Source organism: Ovis aries, chromosome 3 (assembly GCF_016772045.2).
Source record: "Ovis aries strain OAR_USU_Benz2616 breed Rambouillet chromosome 3, ARS-UI_Ramb_v3.0, whole genome shotgun sequence".
Classification (NCBI taxonomy): Eukaryota; Metazoa; Chordata; class Mammalia; order Artiodactyla; family Bovidae; genus Ovis; species Ovis aries.
The window spans coordinates 11,127,686-11,151,426 of NC_056056.1; the positions used below are offsets into that span (position 1 = coordinate 11,127,686).

The 23,741-nt window shown below is 38.8% G+C and overlaps 1 protein-coding gene and 1 pseudogene across 6 annotated transcripts in view; both read left to right on the plus strand.

The window, feature by feature from the left end:
- Positions 1 to 23,741, plus strand: part of NR6A1 (nuclear receptor subfamily 6 group A member 1) — a 218,063-nt gene that overhangs the window by 10,328 nt on the left and 183,994 nt on the right. For all 6 annotated transcript variants that reach the window (XM_042245711.1, XM_060413797.1, XM_042245712.1 and 3 more), the window contains exon 2: positions 23,147 to 23,188. In XM_042245711.1, coding sequence (XP_042101645.1) covers positions 23,147 to 23,188 — 42 coding nt within the window. The remainder of the gene's footprint in view (positions 1 to 23,146; positions 23,189 to 23,741) is intronic.
- On the plus strand, positions 6,584 to 22,724 carry LOC132659555 (large ribosomal subunit protein eL6-like; annotated as a pseudogene).

A 23,741-nucleotide genomic window follows, 5' to 3' on the forward strand; every position in this document is an offset into this window, starting at 1 on the left:
GAGGGAAAGAGCAGAGACTCTGGAGTGTGGCAGTACAAAGATCACAGCTGTGTGACTTTGTCACTTGACTTCTCTGAACTTTTGTGTTCTCATTGAATAATAACAGCAGCTAGCATTTATATAGTTGCTATTATATAATGTTTAAGCACCTTACATATGTTAACTTGCTGTTTTCATAACTCTGTGAGGTTGGTGTTCGACTGTCACCTGCATTTTGCAGATGTGAAAACTGAAGCCCGCAGAGATTAAACCCTAGTTTTTACAGTTAGTAACACCATTGATCATTTGTTTCCTAGGTTTAATCTCTCCTTCCACTCCCCTTCTCCCCATGTACTATGATGTTTCTGAAATTGAGGGCAGTGTTATTAGGACTCGTGATAAAGTCTGTAGAGTGCCAAGCATAGTGTTTGCCTCAAAGCAGATACTTGTGAATCCAGGCGATTTATTATTGTTGAGGATTATACACAGCTCAACTCCCTATAGAATAGAGTCACAGAGATCCACCGTTAGAGTTGCAAGTGATTTATTTCTCTTTCATGTTGGCTCTAATAAATAAGCCAACCAGAACACAGTTTTGATAGAATCAGAGACTATCTTTGAGTGCTAAGGAAAGAGGGGATTTCTCGCTATTCAAGCCAGTGATACCATATCTTGAATCTGTAGCCTCATCACTAAAAACACAAGTAATTGGTGTTTCATGAATGAATGGATAAATGAAAGAATAATCAGGTCAGGAATTTTGAGTCTTTTCCTATGTCAGAGTCCTTTGAGTCTGAGTTCTTTGCAGGTAGTCAGAGAAAGTCTACAAAATACAAGAGAAGAGAATATGCTTTTCAGTCACTTGAGAGAATTGGGGCAGTATGTAAGTCAAGCTGAGTGTTGAAGTTAAATCCAAGGTTTGAAAAGCCCTCCTGGAACCAGAATATAGTACATTTCTGTTTGGAAATACAGCACTCCTTGTAACTAAAATGACCAGATACACCAGATTAAGATGAGATGGTCAACAAATCCCTGGTTGTTGGCTTGAGTACTTTGGGGACTGCCATTTAGGAAAAGGTAGCCTTTGTCTCCTGTACATTTTTAAAAAATTTCTGCCACACAAAAGCTGGATATATGAAAAAAGGAGGACCAATCCAAGATTGATGTGACCTTTTGAAAGTGGAAATAGAAGAACCGGTTGTCCAAAGCTTGTAAAATATAGAGAGTGATTTTCTAGCAAGGAGATAGTGAGAACAATGTGACAGTGGGGGTTAATAGATTATAGTAGTAATGTCGTGTCGAGCAGGGAAGGACTTGAGAGAATAGAGCAGCCACACTATTTGAGGAGGTAGGAGGCTCAGGAAATAGTTGGTGGACCTAGGTTTTGCCCGGGTTCTGATTCTAGCTCTCTTATAAAGGCATGTTTCTGTGGGTCTACCTATAAAATGAAGGCGCTAAATTAGGTAATCCCTGAAGGAATTTTCCAGCTTTATGATGAAATGAGTTGGGTAAAGCAGGAAGTTGTAATTTAGGAAAGTCCTGCCTAAAGCAAATAACTATGGTACTCACAGCACAGATTCATTGGGATGATTTTGACTTTAGATACTGTTTGGTCATCCCTCAAGGAATATTTACATTCCTTAATGCTTACCATACTTTTGTCTCCTTATTAGAACACCTGGCTGCTTTAAGGTCTTTGGAATCACATAACTTACATGTAAATTCAGTTCTCTGGGTCTATATTATAGAAATGTTTGCAGTTAAAGTTATGATGTTATGATAATTTGTAATGTAAACTCGAGATTCAGTGTTCTTTTCTTTTTTAACATGATCACTATTCTTATACCTCCTCCCCCACAACCGTGCCACACTTTTCTTTTGTAAGGACAATTTAATTCACTGAGTCAAGCCCATAGTTAATTTCAGAGTTTTCCCTTATTCCTTGTAAAGGAATTTTTATCTGCAATATTCCTTCAGCACTGAGAAGAGTCCTGTCCTCTTAAGACTTAAATGCCCTGAGTTTGAGAACTTGGATTCATTAAGGAAAATTGCAAACCCTCCTTAAATGCTGTTGGTCAGTAAAAAGGGAACCCAGCAGGAAAGGGGCGGCAATGCATGGGGGAGGGGTGGAGGGGGGTTAGCAAGGGAGCTGCAGTTGAAATATTCATCAATCATTTTACTGGCACCAGGAAACCAATCAGCCTTTTAGAGGAGAGAACTTAATCAATCACCTAAAATGGGAAATTACAATTGCTTTCCCGCAAAAAAATATTCTCTTACTTGCTGACAGTTTAAATCTGAAAGATAGTTGGGCTGACTGGAATTCAGAGCTAACTGCTGGCGAGCAGCTCAGTTACTGAAAGTACTACTGTGATGAAAAAATGTGTTTTAACATTTGAAGATAAAATGTGCTATCTGCCATGAGCCTTTTAAAATATTTCAAGTAAAGTACTTTTAATGTAGTATGCCCATTAATATTAACAGTTGCTGAGCATTTATGGGTAATATGAAGTGTGTGAAATACTGTAAATTTATTTTGCAAAGCTAGTTTTCAGAGCATAGAGGGGCTCTTGGCTGAAGAATACCCAGTGTTTCCAATGCCTTGTTTGGAAAGCAAGTTTAGAGTGTTGTCTTAGGGACACTTCCTGGGGAACACAGTTGGAAGTGCTTGCATATCAATAAAAGCAGGAAGGATTTAGCTGTATCTTGTATTTAGATTTAAATGGTGTGATCTCTGAATTCTGGACTTGAATTGCTTGTGGCCCTTGGGTTCCTTAGGTTTGAGCTACTTAGGAATCTAATGATTTTAAAATTAGAAATGTGTCATCAGTGTATAAAATATGGAAACTGAAGGGAAAATTACCTATAATTTTGCTTCCAGGCGACTTTTATTAGCATTTTCTTATGTTTTCTTCTAGACTTTCTTCAAATCCTAGTTTTTTGCTAATTGTTGTGATCTTACAGTATATACCATTGTTTTATGCTTTTTGTTTGATTTTACTATTTTTCCTCAGTTTGTAAACTTTGCTGATTCAACATTAACTCGCTTGAAACTTTTAATAGCCATATGATATCTCATTGTTTTTCATTGTTGAACATTAAGATAGTTTATAGTTTCTCATTGTTTTAATGATACTCTCTAGACTATCTTGTGCTTTCTTTTGGCTTATTTTGTGGGGGCCCATATTTTTAGACGTATGTGTCTACCTCAACGTACCATCAGCAACAACCAGTTTAATTTACGCTAATACATCTTGTATATTAACATTTAGGGCTTATTACTATTTTTTAATAAATGCCTGATGCTTGAGATAGAATTGAGACACAGGTACGCTGTTTGCTCTAGTCTCCTGTCACAGAAGAGTATGTGGAATCATTCCCGTTGCCTTTCGTTTTCTGAATCTTGTAGATTTCTGGCATTAGTACACCCCCCTCCCCACCCCCACCCCCGGAAGCATGCACATTGCCTTCTGCTGCCTACCCCAGTATCTCCAGCCTAGTCAGAGCAGTGCTTATGGACCCTTCTGAGACTGCCTTCTTTCTCTTATAGATTATGGGTGAGTGGATCACAAAGACACTCTGGAGCCTTCTCTGGTTGCCTCTCAAAATCTCAGGAGGATGGATTAGGGTGTGTGTGTGTGTTTGTATGTCTATGTATGTGTCTGTATGTCTCTCTTCAAATACAACTGTATCAGTTGCCTCAAAGTCTTGAATATGTCCTGAAACTTACAACTGAATTTGACTGGAAATTAAGTACATGGAGAGAGAAGTTAAATTTACATTCCTTTAGATATCTGCATACTTTGCATGGTTTCCTTCCTCAGTAACTGAAAAACTGATCCTGCACAGGGTTTGATAGTGAAAACCTAAATAAATTTTATGCTAATTTGAAGGACATTCATAATTTTTAGCAGAGCTGGTTTCAGAATGGAAATATAAATATTTTTTGGAGTCTGGCTATCTATAAGTTTTGAATTATAAATCATATTGCTGAAATGAAGACCTCAGAGTCTTGTGGTAATTTAAAAAGTTTGTTGATTGAGAGTAAACACAAATGTTTGAAGATTATTTGCTCTGCTTCTTTGTGTTCACCACTGGTGGTAAGAGAATTTGCTGTTTGCCAAGACAGTTTTTATAAGGCTCTTTAATAAGAAAGTGAATAAGCCAGCTGCTCTTTCCTTCGACTACACCAATTGCAGAGCTCCTCAAATCCTGGTTAGTAATTAAGAGCCTTGAGATGACCTTGAATCTAACTGAACTACAAAAGCTGTCTTGAGTTAAATTTATAGTCTTTGTTGATTTCAAAAGAGGTTAGAAAGAATCATATTCTGTTTGCTGAAACATTAAGGGTAGCCTTGGGTGTACATTTAAGATCAGAAATAATTAATAAGAGGCACTTTTAAGTACAGAAGAGAAACCTGGAATGGACAAAAAAATTAGATTTGTCATTTCTTCATTGAGCATTCAAAATATGTATTTGAGGAGGTTTAAAGTAGGGTGACATTTTTCAAAGTGTCAGTGTGCAGTATTCAGATTTGCTGTAAAGATCTCTTTTCCCCATCTTAACACAGAAATTTTTGAACCCAGCTGGGAAATCAGAATAAACATTTAATGCTATTTAAAATTAACAGCTTATTAATTCATGCTTAAAATATTTTACAGTAGTGGTAGCTTTGTTAATAAAAGTTCCTATTTATACTCAGGCAAAAATTCCCTGGTGGCTCAGACAGTTAAGCATCTGTCTGCAATGCGGGAGACCTGGGTTTGATCCCTGGATTGGGAAGATCCCCTGGAGAAGGAAATGGCAATCCACTCCAGTACTATTGCCTGGAAAATCCCATGGACAGAGGAGCCTGGTAGGCTACAGTCTATGGGGTCGCAAAGAGTTGGACATGACTGAGCGACTTCACGTCACGTCAAAACTGCTTTATATTTGGGCTATGTCATAAGATCTATGAGTAGCGAATTTGTCTGCTTACCAAAAAGGGCAGAATATGTTTTCAGTTGTTAGAGAGCCTTGAGCTACTATCTTATTAATAGAAGGAAAGTTAAAAATGTTGTAAGAAAAGTCAGATTTTATGCGTCAATAGGTGAGATAGAACATTCTCTTAGCATCATAAATGTGATAAATCCCTGAAGAGCCCAGCAGTAAAACAAATAGTTTGAGCAAGCACTAAAGTCTTACATAGATCATGTAGGCTTTAGGGTTATTTTAGTTTTTATGTTTTTTAATAGGATTAGCTTACACTTTGATCGAAATAATTGATCATAAAATTATATACCTTTGTGTGTGTGCCACACACATCAGGGATTGTCAGTGTGGGATCATTAAAGATGGTAGTGGGGGTTCTCAGGAAGTTTTAGTTGTACAAAATTTGATCTGAAATCATGATTGTCCAGCCTAAATAAAGTAATATTGTCTCTCAAATCTTGACTTTTGCCTTGAAAGTGTTCCAATTTAGTCTGGCAGCTGTGCCATTCGACCTCTGAATAGCAGGTACAAATTTTTTCAGAAGGGTAGAATAAATAGTCGTTGTAGTATGGTAGACAAACTGCATTTGTGTGAGTGGCAATTTAAAATTATTTCAGCAAACTATTATTATGATATAGTGATTAACTACGTGTGTTAGCTTTAGTTGGACCTGGGTTTAAAGCCTCTCTCTCCTGGAGAGTAGTGGTGTTGAAAGGATGTAGAATCACCACACAGAATTTCTTACTGGAGAATGAATGAATGCAATGTGTGAAGAACTTGGAGTGTAGCTGCATTACTGTAGAAAGATTATTTAACATTTCTCAATTTCCTTTTCTATAAGTAAGGGCTTCCCTGGTGACTCAGCAATAACAAATCTGCCTGTCAATGCAGGAGACATGGGTTTGATCCTTGGGTTGGTAAGATTCCCTGGAGAAGGAAATGGCAACCCACTCCAGTGTTCTTGCCTAGGAAATCCTATGGACAGAGGAACCTGGCAGGCTATAGTCCATGGAGTTGCAAGGAGTTGGAAATGACTTAGCAACTAAAGTAAGTAAGGTGAATAGACCTACTTCATAGATAAGCAAGCCAGTTCACCAAAATGCAGCTCACTGAAACTAGTTTGCAAATATCCAATTTACCCAATATTCAGTTCAACAGAAATCAATTTGCTGAATCTAATTTGTAGAATTTGTTGTCAGTTTCCTTCTAAATTGCTGGCTTATCATTTTTTACTCCTTTATTCTCTCTCTTTTCCTGTACCTTATCTCTTCCCCCATTACCTGCAGACCAAACCAGACCGTATCTTTTTCACCAGCAGAGGTCCCCTCTCTGCCCTAACTTTTTGCAACTGCAACAGCAGCAGAGACAAATTGAACATTGTTGAAAATGCTGCTATCCTGTCTGTCTTAATTTGGCAGAAATCTTTAAAAGCTAATTAAACTCTCCCATCAGTATGTGTTTTTATAAATTGTCTTCATAGTTAAAATAAATTTTTAGTAAATTTAGAGAATTGACTATTAGGAATTTTGCCTATTTGGTGAATAGACTTGAAACTACCTCCCTCAGGTATGTTTGGAGAAATTAGGCAATATCATGTAAAGTGCTTATTACCAGACAATTGTTGGATTAAAGTCAGTATTCAGGTGTTCTTTTTCTTGAAGTACTCTTACTCAGGAAACTGGGAACCATCTCCCTGTACTCTCTCTCGAGGATTTTCTCACCTGGACTATCTAGTTGGACAGTATCTAATGCTGAAGTATCAAGGTTGGTTTATAGACCACCCTGTGACTTCCTCCTCATTATAGTATTGTTAAAATTGCCCAAATGAAGTACCTTTTTTTTTTTTTGCTTGGATAACTGTTATAAAATGGCCCTGCCTTCCCTGGTACCCTTCAGGGTTAGACTTCTCAGTGAATTTAGACATGTACTGCTTTTCTGAAGCATTTACTTCCAGACACTTGTAACTAGAATTATGAGCTTTAGGAGAGTAAACTGCAGCTTTATCAGGGTAAGAAGCAAGGCCAAGTCCCTGGAGGTTCTTGGTGGGAGGTATCACAACCAGAGCAAGTGCTCCTGTCTGTAATACACAGGAAGACTGGCTGCACCACCTCCTCACCCAAAGCCTTCTGAAGGTCTCTTAAAAGGGCTTTCTGGTAAAAATCTTTAAAAAGAGGTTGTTGAATGTTCAGTGTGTGCCAGGTTCTTGCTAAACTATCCAAAGTAATCCTTCCCACAACTTTTCTTCTGATAGGTGGTGATATTCCCAGATTACATATGAGTTAACTGAAGCTTGAAGTTGAAAATAACTTACCATGGCTTATGCCACTATTCCACTAAATCAGTATTTCCAAACTTTTGTTTTTTCTGTATCACTATCATGATTTTTGTCATTTCCTAATATTTGTGTATTTAATATATTAAATATTGAATTGTTAAAACTTTGCAACCCAAAATTTATTTTAAAAGGATATTTTGTTATTATCCTATATGAAAAATTATATGCTGTAGAGAAGGAAACAGTAAAAATAAATTTAATGAAAAAATACTGTGTTAAATTCTAGTTAAGATGTTGCCTGCTCAAGTCTGTATGATCAGGCCTTCTAGTTACAGAGGGAGATGAGCAAGCATTAGAGGGGTAATAGAGGAACTAGTGTCAAACTGAGATTTTTCTTCTGATATAATTAGAAGGGTTGAGAGAGAAGTGAAAAGGTAACAGCTTTGAAATGTTTTAAAGTGCTTTATCTTGGTTCACTTCAAATCTTCCAGTGGTCTCCTCACTTGGGGAAACGTGGATAGAGCCGAAGGTCTCATTTTCCATATGAATAAACCAAGAGGAGAGGAGAAAGTCTGTTCAACCGTCGCACCACTGGTTCCACAGACCTTACTGTCCAAGCCACCCTGCTTCTCCTCCTGGATTTTCCTTCTGTCGCCTCCCTTCTCACCCTTCATCTTGCCTCCTTCTCTCCATGCTTTTCTTTTCTTCCCCATCCTCTAGGAGAATTCATCTGACTCCAAGGTAGTTTGAGAAGGAAATTCTTTGATGCATATTTCTGATGTCTTTTTGTTTGTTTGTTTTAACAATTGTTGAAATAGGATTTCCTCTTATGAAACTCAAGTCTTTCTACAAACATTGCATTTCTTGGTTCTTACTGTGATTCCAGAAGGCGTAAAATATTCAGTTATTTTGTAGGTATTTGTACTCCTACATAAAGTATTTATGAAATAACTATATAACTAAATAGCTATAATGACATCACAAACCTTCCTTAGACTCCTAATTATGTTAGGAATTAGGAGTTAGGAATATTGGAAAAGTAAGTTTGGAAAAAAAAACTGCCAGCAGTTTTTGATGTCATCTCAAGTACAGTAAAATGTCTTTGATTTTGTAGTCTTTCTTGGTTTTGTAATTTACAACAGTTTACATTTAGTTAACATTTTATTGCATTCTGTTCCAGTGGAGACAGTATGTGCGAGCTCAGTTTCTCAGTCGTGTCCAACTCTTTGTGACCCTGTGGACGATAGCCTGCCATTTAGGACATGGCCTTGCAAACAGGGAGGCAATGCTGGCCCTGAGGATGTGACCCCGAAGTAGATCTCTGTGTGGAATGGGAGGAAATTTTAATACTTAATGCCTTTTAGGAAATAAAGCAAAATGGCATTAGGGTAATTAATACCATGTGGAGCAGGATTAAAAATTGAATAATGTAAACTGGAAACAGGAAGACTGTGACATGGTAGTGGCTGTAACAGCCAGTATGTCAGCACAGCTTCAGTTCCCAGGCCAGCTTGCATTTATTTCAGTCTGCTTCGACCTTACGAGTACACTCCTCATCTTGACATCGCTAGTTACTATTCTAAAAACTATGGTCAGTTCAGCTTATTCAGGGTTTCCCTGGTGGCTCAGCTGGTAAAGAATCCGCCTGCAGTGTGGAAGACCTGGGTTCAATCCCTAGGTTGGGAAGATCCCCTGGGGAAGGGAATGGCCACCCACTCCAGTATTCTGGCCTGGAGAATTCTATGGACCATATAGTCCATGGGGTCTCAAAGAGTTGGACATGACTGAGAGACTTTCACTTCTGACTTATTCAGGAATGTGAAGCATACCCAGAAACAGGATTGCTAGAGTCAAGTCACATAAGTGTTGTGCGTCAGTCTCCTACATACGAACCTTCAAGTTGTGAACTTTCAAAGACTGGAACATGTTTCTACCCAGACATCACTGTATCTTTTCTGAAGAGAGTAGATAGAATTGAATCCAGCAAGGAACCCGAACCTGTGCCATCAGCGTCAGGCGTGGGTGCAGTGGCAGCTGGCCCTCCATCTCCTGCTGCTGCTGATCCTTCCGCTCTGCCGTCTCCCACCTCCTCTCCCTGTTCCAGTCAGTAGTAACTCTTGCCTGTTCACTTGATACCAGCCCCTGTATGCCAGCTGCTGTACTGTACCTTGTACTTTCCAAGATACTGTACTGTAAGATTTAAAATGTTTTTCAGTTTTTCTGTTTGTTTTTAATGTAGTGTGTGATAAGTATTACAAACCTATTACAGTACTGTATAGATGATGATGCTGTTAGTTGGGTACCTAGGCTAACTTTGTTGGACTTCTGAACAAATTGGACTTATGAATGTGCTCTCAGAATGGAGCTCATTCATGTGTAGGTGCTTATTGTATACCAGCTAATGGTTTCCCACTCTGGAAGCCTGACATTTTTAGTATTCCACTAAGTTTTGGGCTACATATGGGAAGTAAGAATGCTGCATCGTGTTTCTGCTAGTGCTAATGCGTACTAATGCTGGAAGGGGAACTTTAAGCTGACAGACCTTAAAACAGGTATCAAAAATTAAAAGGAAGCATGTCTTATACAAGTAGAGTATGATTTTAGTGGGGCAGGGTAGACTAGTATCTGTAACTCTTAAACATGCCTCAGTCATTTATTTTATTGGTCTGGTGATTCGAGATCGCGAGATCTGAATGGTTGACCCAGAGGTCAATGCTGTAGCTTCATCAAGAAACCAACATCTTAATAATAGCACTGAGTGATGACTTAATAAAAGGTCCTGTTCTCTGTGTGTGCACAGAGTGCAGCAACAAACCTAGAGCTTCTGAAAAGTGGTTTTTATTTTTTAATTAAGTCTGTTTCACAAGTATACTTAAATTTGCGGCTTGGAGGGTGAAAATCAGAATAACTTTACCACCTATGATGAAAGTGAAAGTGTTAGTTACTCACTCATGTCTGATGCTTTGCAACCCCATGGTCTGTAGCCTGCCGGGCTCCTCTGTCCATGGGATTCTCCAGGCAAAAATACTGGAGTGGGTAGCCATTCCCTTCCCACAGGATCTTCCTGACCCAGGGATCGAACAATGCAGTCTGCATTGCAGGCAGATTCCTTATTATCTGAGCTACCAGGGGAGCCTCAAATGATATGATTATTAATAATGTTAATAATGGCAAAACCTGTTTTCTCATCTTAGAAGATGGCAGGTGAAAAAGCCCAGAAGCCAGATAGTAAGGAGAAAAAGCCCAGAAGCCAAGCAGTTTGATGCTGGTGGCAGAGTTAAAAAGGTTAAGAAGGGGAACCCCACTGCAGCTGAAATACTGTCGTGGTCAGAGAAATTGGCAGATATTCCTAATCAGCTATGTAGTCCAGAAAGCCCTTTCACGAGATGAAGTATTCAACAGCTAAATGCAAGGTTGAAAAGGAAAAGAAGGTGATGGTACTTGCTACTGTCACAAAGTCAGGTGGTGGTGACAAGAATGGTGGGTGGTACTTGAGTGGTTAAATTTGCCAAAATGCCTAGGTATTATCCTATTGAAGGTGTGCCTGGAAAGCTGTTATGTCATGGCAAAAAAAAAAAAAAAACCCTTCTAAGTTTTTTCTCAGACATGAGAAAACTGCCTGTGCACTAGCATCGCTTCTGGGATGATTCTGATCTTCCTCACTGGGCACCACAGAGGCAGCAGGGTCATTTTCCTGAAGCTTACTAATGACTGAGCTCTGTCCCTCACACCAGAAATTTGTCATTGTCATCTCCACAGAAACTGAAGGATGTGAAAAACCCCAGAACATCTCGCTGATGCTTACTTCAAGAAGATGAAGCTATGTAAGCTCAGGTATCAGGAAGGCGAGCCCTTCAAAGGGACACAGAGAAATACGAAAGTACAGAGCAGCAGTAGTGCAAGGTTGATTAGAAAGCTGTGGACTCATAAATTCTGGAAGAATCATAGCTTTTCCTCAGCTCCAGGGCTGTCTCCACTCTGTATATGCTATTACAGTTGGAATTTATCCTCACAGAATATTGTTCTAAACTTTTTAAAAAGAACCTACTTAAAATAATTAATCCATTAAAAAAATTGGCTAACCTTTACTGAACATACTCTATGCACCAGGTGCTCTTGAACGCTTTAAATTTTTAAAATTTCATTTAATTCAGCAACCTTATGACATGTTTGTATTATTGGTGCCATTTTAATTAAAAAAATATTATTGCTGTTAATTTTTTTTTTACATTTTGTTTGGCTGCACTGGGTCTTAGTTGTGGCATATGAGATCTTTAGTTGCAGAATTTGAACTCTTAATTGCTGCCTGTGGAACTTAGTTCCCTGACCAGGGATCAAGCCTTGGTCCCCTGCATTGGGAACATTGAGTCTTAGCCTCTGGACCACCAGGGAAGTCCCATTGTTGCCATCTTTAGATTAGAAAAATGCCAAAACTGTTAGGGCCATGATTACTGTTTAAATCACAGAGAGACAGTACAGATGTTACTTACTTTACACAGTTTCTCCCTTCTTCAAAATGGAGGCTAGAGTGGGATGGAAGAGATTAGGGATGATTTACAAAGATTCTTCTAGTTAAAAAAAAAAAAATCGAAGAAACTTGTCAACCTCTTAAAGGTTCCTCAAGTATTAACATTATATCTCCTGTATCCCCTAGTATGCACAACCACCAACTTTGATAAATTCATATTTTATAGGTGAAGAAAATGCTAAAAAGTTTGGCCAAACTTTTCTCTGGGTCACTGTTTGTGACCCTGTTAACTGCAGCATGCCAGGCCTCCCTGTCCTGCTCTATCTCCCAGTTCGCCCGAGCTCAGATTCATGTCCATTGAGTCGGTGATGCTATCTAACCGACTCACCCTCTGCCACCCTCTTCTCCTTGGCCTCCATGGCCTTGCATGCCATGCTAATTCTTGTAATCCCTCTCCCTACTGGTAACCACTAGTTTGTTCTCGGTGAGTCTGCTTCTTTTACTCCTTGTTGAAAATGGGGATCTAGCCAACAGCCATATGAGAAGATGTTCAACATTTGCTAACCATCAGGTAAATGGAAATCAAAACCACAATGAGGTATCATTCACACCTATCAGAAGGACTCTTATCAAAAAGAATACAAATAACAAAAGTTGATGAGGATATAGAGAAAAGGGAACCCTGATACACTGCTGGTGGGAATGTCAACTTGTGTAGCCACTGTGTGGCAGTGTGGAAGTTTCTCAAAACACCAAAAATGGAACTACCATATGACCCAGCAGTAGAAAGTGTATATCCAAACAGAAAAAAAACAAAAACACTAGTTCAAAAGGTTACCTTCACCTCAGTGTTCATAACATTATGCTTTATTGCAGTTGTCAAGATATGGAAGTGACATTGTCTGTCAACAGACACATGGATAAAGAAGATGTGGTATATAAATACGATGAAATACTGCTCAGAAGAAAGAATGAAATTTTGCTGTTAGCAGCAGCAGGGATGGACTTTGAGCATATTATGCTGATTGAATTAAGTCAGGTAGAGGAAGACAAAGTGTTATATGTGGGGTCTAAAAAATAGAAGAAGTAATGAGTAACACAGAGAAGCAGGCTCACAGAGAACAAACTAGTGGTTACCAGTAGGGAGAGGGATTACAAGAATCTAGGGGCAGCCTGCTTTGTACCCCTTATTAGCATCGTGTCCTATATTGAAAACGCTGGGTAAATGTTTGTTGAACTTAATTTTAGATCGTAGGAAACTTTAGCATGTAAGAAGCAGCAGGAATTTTTCACCCTTAATCCTGTTTGTGGAGTGTCTTTTACATTTATGTGGTGAAATAAACATATGTTGTTTGTTGTTCTTGTGCTTTGACTCCAATTTGAATAAAAAAAAAATTCTTTTGGGGTTATTTTGTAGATATGACTAACCAGCAACTAGCTTTGCTTCAGATTTGAAAGATTCTGGGGTGAAAGGTTAAAGATGTTGTATTTCTTTGTTGCCACACAATGGATTTCTGAAACAGACATAAGAGATGGTACTGAGCTTTAGCATTAATGATTAACTAGTATGACAGAAAGATTTGTACTCAGAATTATGTTTCTAATAAGAAGTAATTTAGAAGTCATTTAGAGAATGTCTGGGAGATTTTTTTTCCCTTCAGTTGAACTGGTCAATTTTAGAGAGCTAATAACACAAATCATTTCATTCTTAGGATTTTTTTTTTTTTGAAGTATAGTTGAGTTATAAAGTTGTGTTAATTACTGTTGTACAGCAGAGTTATTCAGTTATATGTATATATACATTCTTCTAAAAAATATTTTCCATTGTTCTTAGGATTTTTTAAATGTGTAAGTGTCCATTTATAAAAGCAATATATTTTCAATCAAAAAAGTAGAAGGAGGAAAAAAAAATATCACCCTCAACAGATGGTTCTGAAATGACCTTGGAAGCTCTGTGTCCATGGTCAAACAAACTCCTTGGTCTGTGAGACTCTTCTTCGGTTGAAATGACAATGAACCAAAAAAAAAAAATCTCCTTCACTCTCCCTACTCCTGCTGGGAATAACATATATTTTTTCAAAAGAAGCTAGTTCTTGTCTAATTATTTAAGTCATTCATTCATGTAAGGTTTTATACTTTCGTTTGTTGATCTCGTTAGTGAAGTTACTGTAGCTGCTTCTGATGTGGACATCTTGGGTTATTCAAGGAGGTTTATAAATGAATTCATCTACCATATGGTACTTTTTTCTTGGACTCTGAGGCCCCACTTTTGTGGGAACGTCAGGGTTTGTTTTTTGAAATAACGTCAAGTTTCCATCTGTCTGGCTGTTGCAGAGCATATACCTTGCAAAGGTGGTGTTTTATTAGCCAAATTGCTCCGAATATAAGTTCTCTTGTTTTGACTTGTGGCTCTTTCCATGGAACAAACTATGATTATTTCTTTAAACTTATAAGATGGAGATAATAGGAACTCCTTTCAGGTAGAATTCATGTGAAGAATCAAGCCAGTGCCAGGCATATAGTAAAGATTCGATAAAATGACAGCTGACAGATTATTCCTCCGTCCATGGGATTTTCCAGGCAAGAGTACTGGAGTGGGGTGCCATTGCCTTCTCTGTTTGCTACTCCAGACATCCAGGAATTGTAAATGAAAAATGTTAGAGGCTCACAGTACATGCAGTTTTCTGAGCAATGCCTGTGCTATATTTCCATAGAAACACTAATGACCTCTGATTCATCAAACTGAATTGCCTTCCTAAACTGTTTTCACCTTCTGATTCTCTCTTACTGCAGCCTTGAAGCTCTGTACTGCTTAAAAAAAAAAAAAAAAAATCTTAAAATTGAAATGTCATAATCTTGGGCTGGTTTTTCTGCCTTCAGTTTGGTTTCAAGGCTGCAGTTACAAAGCTTGAAGCCTGAAAAACTGTATAAAAGGTGATGTAGGTTGATCAGATGGAATTTATTGTTTCCATAGAAATGTAGACACTTCTTGTAAGCCGCATTTAAGCTGAGCAAATACATGGGCACAATAGATTATATAATTGAGAATCCTTGGTTTCTCTCCCTATTCTTTTTTCTCTACCCCTAAGATTTCATGTTAAGAAAATGACATTAGGGAGAAGGCTTTGTTTTTTGTTGCAGTTTTTAAAATGTGACCTTGACGTTTGTAGGTGGAAAAGGGAAATACAGCTTGAAGTTCTGCCAGCCGGATTTTGCTGTGCAGACTTGTGGTGTTATGTCTTTGTATTCAAAAGCGTTTTCTGTTATTCCTGAAGTATAGTTTATCAGGTTGCCTGTGAGAAACAAAAGCTAACTGTCCAAGTGGCATCCCACTGACTGGATAGAAAGGAAAGAGGCAGATGTGAATTTAATGCTCAACCAATCCAGAGAAGAGTGTTTCTGTATTTGCTTGGGTTTGGTGCTGAATTGCAGGCTGCAAGACTGGCTGTAAGGCAGCCATGGTCTGGCTAGCTAATGTTTGTTACCGAAAAAACAGCTACATTTATTCCTTTTCAGCCTCTATCCAAGCCACCTTTTGTACCAAAAGGAGCTGAGGAGATGGAGTTGGGAGGGGCTCTGAAAAATGGGGAGAGTTTCTAGAATTTCAGGAGCTGTGGATGGTTTGCCATGTGTATCTTGATTAACCCCTCAGAGTGCTTCCCTCTTCTCTTTTTAAGCCTTACACTTTTAATTACTTGGTTAAAATATTAGAACCACTGTATTGAAGTTAGTGAGAGTTCTGCTGGCTTCCCTTGTGGCTCAGCTGGTGAAGAATCCACCTGCAGCGCGAGAGACCTGGGTTCGATCCTTGGGTTGGGAAGATCCCCTGGAGAAGGGAAAGGCTATTTTGGCCTGGAGAATTCCATGGACTGTATAGTCCATGGGGTCGCGAAGAGTCTGACACAATTGAGAGACTTTCACTTTTACTTTCTGCTGGTGTTGACAAACTTCATAGGTGTATCTATGTATTTCCTTTCCTTAGTGACTCTATTACCTATAGAATAAAAGCCTAAAACTCCCCATGTGTGGCAGTAAAGTTCTTTATGATATGGCCCTGGCTGGGGCTCCAGTAAAATCACGTTACCGGGTAACATTATTCCCTTTCTGTTCATTCCTCGTACATGTGGCTTCCTCTGCATATGTTTCTCAAATAGCCCTGTTTATCTGGTGAATGCTTTTCTCTTCCACATGCTCCTGGCCCCATGGTTGCTGCTCTGTTCTCACTAATATTGATTACAACTACTAAGCACTTTCCACTGACTTAAGTGTATCATTTCATTGAACCTCACAATAGCCTACAGATGAGGAAATTGGTTTAGAAAGGTGAAGTCACTTCCTCAGTTAACAGTAGTAAGTGATGGTGCCAGGACTCATACCTATTCTTATGTCAAAATATATGCTCTTACCACTGCTTCTGTTTCATCAGGTCAATCTGTCCCAATCTGTCTGTCCATTATTCTCTCCCTACCATTAATTTTTTAAACTATTATTTACTTCATTATCTTTTTTTTTTTTTTGGCTGCACCACACAGCATGTGAGACCTTAGTTCTCCAATGAGGGATCGAACCCATGCCCCCTGCAGTGGAAGCACGGAGTCTTAACCGCTGGACCACCAGATAGGGAAGTTCCTGTCTTTCATTTGGCTTTAATTTTTTCTTGTTGTAATTAAATATATATAACAGAATTTACCATTTAAATCATTTTAAGTATACACTTCAGTGGCTTTGAGTATATTCACATTGTTGTGCTCTATAATTATTTTTTATTCTGTACCCCTTTGGACTGTTTTCTGACAGTAGGCTCAGTCTTGGGCTTCCCTGGTGGCTCAGACAGTAAAGAATCCTGCAGTGTGGGAGACCTGGGTTCGATCCTTGGGTTGGGAAGATTCCCTGGAGAAGGGAATGACTGCCCACTCCAGTATTCTTGCCTGGAGAATTCCATGGACAGAGGAGCCTGGTGGACTATATAGTCCATGGGCTCAGAGTCAGACACAACTGAGCGACTTTCACTCACTCACTCAGGCTCAGTTGTACTGATACCTGTATCTTCCAGGCCTAGGACCTGCTACAGTGTGGGCAGGTACAATAACATTTGAAGGAATAAGTGACTATATTTGCTAGGCTGATGGAATTACTTTCTGATAACAGTGGATGAACTTATGAATTGGTTAGTAAATAACACTTGTGTAAGTGTTTCCTTATTTCATTTACTTTAAAGCTGCGACAGAATCCAAAGGGTGTCATGATAAATTTAGAAGGAAGGACTTCTCTGGTGGTGCAGTGAATAAGAATCCACTTGCCAAGGCAGGGGACATAGGTTCACTCCCTGGTCCAGAGAGATTCCACATGCCTAGGAGCAACTAAGCCCCGTGCACAATAACTACTGAGCCCACATGCCTAGAGCAGCCCCCGCTTGCAACTAATAAGAAATCAACTGAATGAAGACCCAGCACAACCAAAAAAAAAAAAAAATTGGAAGAGGGAAGATTTTTTTTTTTATCTTATGTTTTTCCATTATAATAGCCATTGGCCTTACGTGACTAATTAAAATTAAGTTGAAATTCAGTTGCTCAGTCACACTAGTCACATTCCAAGTGCTTAATAGCCCCACATGGCTAGTGGCCATCATTTTGTGCAATGAAGATAGACAACATTTTTCATCACTGTAGATATTTGAATTTGACATTGTTGCTTTAGACTTTAAAGGCAGAGAACAGTGAAACTTATTTTCTCATAGAACTTGATATTTTGGCAAGAACTGCATTGTAGTGGCATGCGATTTAATACCATTGCTTTCTGGAAAAAGAAGTAGTTACTCAGCATTTACTAAGCAGCCTTTCCTGGGATCCTGGGATATACTTTAGCCTTGTGGCTTGGGATATTTAGGGCTAAGACCAGATTTGACTGAGAGAAGGACAGAGTTTCATTGGGAACCTAGTCATAATGGGGGGCGGTGTGGGTGGGGCACAAAACAGATGGGAAACTGATATAAATGACTAAATGTTGGTCTGGAAAGGAGCAGAATGGCTCTTGTGTATCAGTACAAATCCAGGATAGAGATTTTTAGCTTTTTTCATGGGTAGAATGGAAAACAAAATTTTCTAAAACCGGAATTCATGGTCAGTAGCCATGATCATAATTTGGTGTGGAAATCAGACAGCACTGAGATCATAGGGTAGGGAATCTACTTAAGCAGAGGAGTTTAAAAATCCTCTTAGAGCCTTGACTTCTGGAAACTCTGCTTCACTTCATATCTCAATTTTAAAGTATATGAAACTTGAATTGCAGTTGACTAGGAGAAATAATGTTATATTTCATATTTAATTAAAACATTTAATCTGACATTAGTATGTGGTTTCTGTTTTGGGGAAAGGTGAGATGTTGGATTAGAATTGCAGAATTTTGCATTTTTAAGGGCCTCACCTTAATTTTGCCTGTGGGCTTCAAAGTAGACTGGCAGAATCCTCACCAAGATTCAAGTCCCTATTGCACCATGCTGCCTTCCTCTAGTCAAATTGAAACATTCCTAGAGTAATATTTAACTTGCTTTTGTAAAAGACACAGTAGATTATAGTTAGCTGATGTTTGGGCTTGAATTTGTTAACTGGCATTACCCACAAGCTTTTGTTTGTTCACATTTGGAAAAAAAAGATACTCGGTTTATTTAAGATCCTTTTGTGGTAAATGTGTAACTGTATAGCCAAAAATATAAATAAAGAAGAAAAAAATCAATATTTAAAAAATTTGTTATGGTAGCCAATCATAGATTGAGGAGTCATTTCTTTTTGCCAAATTCTCTCCTATTGGAGAAAAGCTTGTGAACTGGATCTTCCTTTGTTTTAAAGAAAATTCCTAGACTTGGAGCTAGAGATTGTATTAAAGAATTGTATTCTTCCTTTGTATTAAAGAAAATTCCTAGACTTGGAGCTCTTGCCATAAAGTAGTTTATTTATTTATATATACTTAACCAAATTTTGTTGACTGGCAGGATCCTGACCACGATCCAAGCCTCTACTGCACCATGAAACTCACAACAGTTGAACAAAGTGGTTATTTTTATCCCCATTTCAGGAATAAGCTATTGGGTAGTTAATTAAACAAAAACAGTGGCAAATCTGGGATTTGACTCCAACTCAGACCCATGCCCTTTTTCTCTGCTTCTAAGCTGAACTGTGGTGGCTGTTCAAATATATGGGCTTCACTGGTGGCTCCGTGGTAAAGCATCTGCCTGCCAGTGCGAGAGCCACAGGTTCGTTTGATCCCTGGGTCAGGAAGATCCCCTGGAGAAGGAAATGGCAATCCACTCCAGTATTCTTGCCTGGAAAATCCTAGAGACAGAAGAGTCTGGTGGGCTACAGTCCATGGGGTCACAAAGAGTTGAGCGCGACATCAACTAAACAGCAACAGCTAAAAACATACAAACCTTGCACTAAATTTCAGATTGCTTCTGAACATGCTGACCGAGTGGTGTATCTGTCATTTTAGGAACCAGTCTGTTTGTTTGTTTTATTTTTGGCCGGGTCTTCGTTGCTCTGTGCATGCACGCCTTCTCTCTTTGCAGCAGGTGGGGGCTTCTCTTGTTGCAGTGCGCAGGCATCTTGCTGTGGGGGCTTCTCTTGTTGCAGCGCACAGGCTCGAGGCGCGAGGGCTTTCGTTGTTGCAGCACGCAGACCCAGGCGCTTCTGCTCTCTGGCTCTCGAGTGCCAGCTCGGCAGTTGGGATGCACACGCTTAGTTGCCTCTCGGCATGTGGGATCGTCCAAGACCAGGGATCGAACTGGTGTCCCTTGTGTTGCAAGGCAGATTCTTAACCACTGGACTACCAGGGAAGCCCCCAATCGGTGTTTCTTGACTCTCCCTTTTTAAAGCAATTTAAGCCACCAGCCAAAGGCTCTAGATTTCTCAGAACATTTCCGTAATCTGTTTAATGTGTTACTTCTGTGAGGCAGGAGGTTTGGGGGTTATTTTTGTATTTTTAGGTAGCTTAGGAGTCTGCTTTTTATTGAACAGTTCTGATAACCTTTCTTTGCCTTTGTGTTGAATTGAATTCAACACATAGAGGGGTTACTTCTAGCAGTGGTTTGGGTTCTTGTAGCTAGAAACCCTTTTGTTAGCCAGATCTGGTTTCTGAGAATCTCGGTAAGACTGTTTGAGAAGGGTAGCCAGATCTAGCCATTCCATTGACTTGTTGTAGGAGGTGGGATTAACATTGTTCTCTGTATCTCCCCAGACCTCCTGCATTAGTGATGATCTGTAAAGTCAGAGACAACATTATTAGCTGATGGTCTCAGGGCTGAATAGAGGGAATATATAGACATGGTTACTGAATTTCATAATCAGGGACCTTTGTGACCACTGGAGGAATTTGTTTTAAGGCAGATATAAAGAGTTCTTCTTTTCCTCAGGGAGTAACATACTACATCTAGGATTATTGTATCGAGCAGTTTATAGGCACAAAATATAAAAAAAGGTTCAAGTTACAGGAAGTAACTAAACTATGTTAGTAATGTTAGGGGATTCCATTCCAGGTCTTTGAGGATGATGTCATGAATGAATTAATAGTTAACTCTCTTATAATCTGCTCTTTGGTGCCATAGATACACCACGAGATTTCTTGGACCCTTGAAGTTAGTTAGTAGTAACTCACATATATAGAGCTTTGACTTTGTCAAGTACTGTGTAAAGTCTTTACATGCACTGTCTCATTTAATCCTTTTAACAGACCTATCAGGTAAGTGCTGTTAATCTCAGTTTGTAGCAGGGCTGGGGCCAATCCTACTTGGGTTGCATCAGCTGAAAGTGTAAAAGGGCTAAGTCTCTAAAGGAAAATCAGAATGCCATTAACAGAAGGGGGAGTGATTGCTAGGCAGGTAAAAGCAATAGATGCCCACTTTATCTGTTTTTCTTGGAACTGTCTTTGTTTTTTTAGTCACTCCCTCTTTATTTGTGTCTGATCTAGTTATTTTGAGTTCCTTATGTTGTTTTCAGAAAATGTTGTTAGATTTTGTCTTTTCTTGAAACCCAGTAAAGTTCTTTCACTTAATGTCCAATTCTGAGGTCCAGAATATAAGTAGTTACTTGCCTACGCCATATGACTAAACCAAAAGTGCCTTTTGAACTATAACTTTCCCATTATACTATTCTGCCTTCCCATGTTTTTGTCCTATTTTTGAGTCAGTTTATGTTAAGTGTTTGCTTATTCTCAGTTTCATTTCTGGCAGAATGTTCAATATTGGACCCATATGTGTAATGATGAGTGATTTCCTTATTGCCTGGCATCTCTCTACAACTTTTCTGATCCCCAGGCGTTTATATAGAGAGGCTTTAAAGTCGCTCTAAGGTGATCCTTTTTAGGCATATCAGTCAGTTTAGCACCTTCCAAACTCTGATTTTCCAGATCAGATTTCCTCACTCAGACATTCCACACACTTTTCAGGCCAGACTTAGATTTTCTGATCCTGTGACTTTCTTCCCTTGATCCAGAGACAGGGTAGTGTTTTCTGTTTTGTTTGTCCTACATTTGAACACCTTGCATATTGTATCAGTGGCAACCGTTGTGGGCATACGAACAGCTCTGTGGATGGATGAGGCACTGTCACTATGCTTAAGAACTCACTATCTTGTGAAGTGAAGTCGCTCAGTTGCGTCCGACTCTTTGCGACCTCATGGACTGTACCAGGCTCCTCCCTCCATGGGATTCTCCAGGCAAGAGTACTGGAGTGGGTTGCCATTTCCTTCTCCAACTATCTTGTGAAGGAGGCAGTTATTTAAGTTGTGAGCACAGGAGAAGCATCTCCTGTTTTCCATGTTTCATTGAAGAATGATGAGTAGTTCTTTACCAAGCGAAGGAGGAGGAAGCGAAGGAAGACAAGGAATGTGGTTTGTTTGGTGAATGTTTAGGATTGCAAGGACTTTGAAAGGGGTGTTTAAACAGTCTGCTATTTGAATCCTTCTCCACATGACTCTCAGTTGCTCTTTTGGCTTCTGGTTGCCTGACTCTGATGACACAAAATACTCTTGTAAACATCTAGTCCTAGTTTTGCACCATTATTTTTGAGTTTACCATTGAGATACTACAGTTGATATTTATTAAACAGCTGCTTTGTACTAGGCTTGTGAGAGATAATGGGGATACAGCTGTGAACGAGACAGGCCAGGTTCCTTCCCCTAGGATGGTAGAACATTACTAGTGGAACAGCCTTATAGTGGCATCAGACATTGAACAAGTAATTCCTTGTTGATGAGTGCGCAAAGCATTGTAGATAGTTATTATAGGGAGCTTTGACCTTTTGTATGAGATGAGGGTAAAGGAGGCAAGAAAAAGCTTTTCTGAGGAAATATTTAAACTGAGGATGGGTCAAAGCAAACTGGAGAGAGTAAGCAGTCATTCCAGAAACTAGAACTTTGATCAGCTGTGTATAGAACCCCTATTGTCTATTTGCCACTCACTGTGCTTGATTTTTCTCTTCAGTGTGATAGTTGTACACCAATCGGAAAGATGTAGCTTAGAGTTTTGGGGCCTGAAATGTGTTTTGAGGGCTGTTTATTCCAACCTGAATAGTATACTCATTAATGAAAGAATTGCTTCTGTTTGTGTGTATAGGTAAAATTCTTCTGCAGTTATGAAAATTTTAAGTAAAATTACCCTGTTTGATGTTTTATAAGTTCATTTTCTTTTGTTTTTATAAGTTCATATATTTTGCTTTCTTTTGGAAAATAATTGATAGCATAAGTAGAACATGACAAATATTAAGTGCATTGTAAATTTAGTACAAAGTATGATAGCTCAGCTGGTAAAGAATCCACCTGCAGTGCAGGAGACCCCAGTTAAATTCCTGGGTCAGGAAGATCTCCTGGAGAAGGGATAGGCTACCTACTCCAGTATTCTTGGGCTTCCCTGGTGGCTCAGTCGGTAAAGAATCTGCCTATAGTGTGGGAGACCTGGGTTCAATCCCTGGGTTGGGAAGATCCCCTGGAGAAGAGAGAGGCTACCCACAGTATTTTGACTTGGAGAATTCCATGGACTGTATAGTCCATGGGGTTGCAAAGAGCTGGATATGAGGAAGCAACTTTCAACATATGTATACATATTGCACATGTTTTATTATAGCTAACTTTGGCATGCTTACTCATAGTTGCTTATACTGTTGTTTATTGAGCTTCTCCGTGCCAGAGACTGTGCTAAATAAGCATTTTATATCGTTATCTCACTAAATCTTCATTACTGCTCCATGAGAAGTGCTGTTACCATCTCCATTTTTTTATATAAAAATGATGAAATGGAGGCTCAAAGAAGGATCTACAGTAGCTAAATATTATAGAGCCAGGATTCAAATGCAAATTTGACTTATGAGTCTAGGTGTTTTTTTTCACTGTATGATACTTTTCATATTTGGAGGTACCTTGGAGTAATTCATGAATTATAATCTTTTTTCCTATTTTTTTCTCTTCAGGCTTTTGTCAGGACGAATTGGCAGAGCTCAACTCAAGCACTAGTAAGTTCTAAATGTTCTAGTGTTAATGGGTAAGAAAAGCGTATGTGTGTGTACTTTTAAATGTATAACTTAAGGTGTCATTTATAGGCCTATTCACAGATTTTATTTCACTTTATGATTATGGGGAGGACATTCTTTTTTCTACTTATATTTTATTTTATTTTTCCTAATACTTTTTGGTGGTCAGACTCTAGCCATTTAATAGAAAATTTTTTGCTGAAAATTTCTGTTTAATGCTAGTCTTGTTTTCCATCATCCCATGAAGCTACCACTGACAAAAATTGTGCTTTCATTTATGTATACATACAAGCATATACCCACAACCACGTTTTAAAAGTATTGACTAATTTTGACATTTCTTTCAAAGAAGGATTAGGTAAAGGTTTAGATATTTATAGATCATAACCTTCCTACCACAGTTTAATTTCTAAGCATCTTCATCTACATTCTTAAGTTTAAGGTACGAGAATGACCATTCCAAAATATTAATTAAATGATGCTTTTCATCTGTGTTTATAGTGCTCTCATAATGTCACAGACACCATTCTGGGTT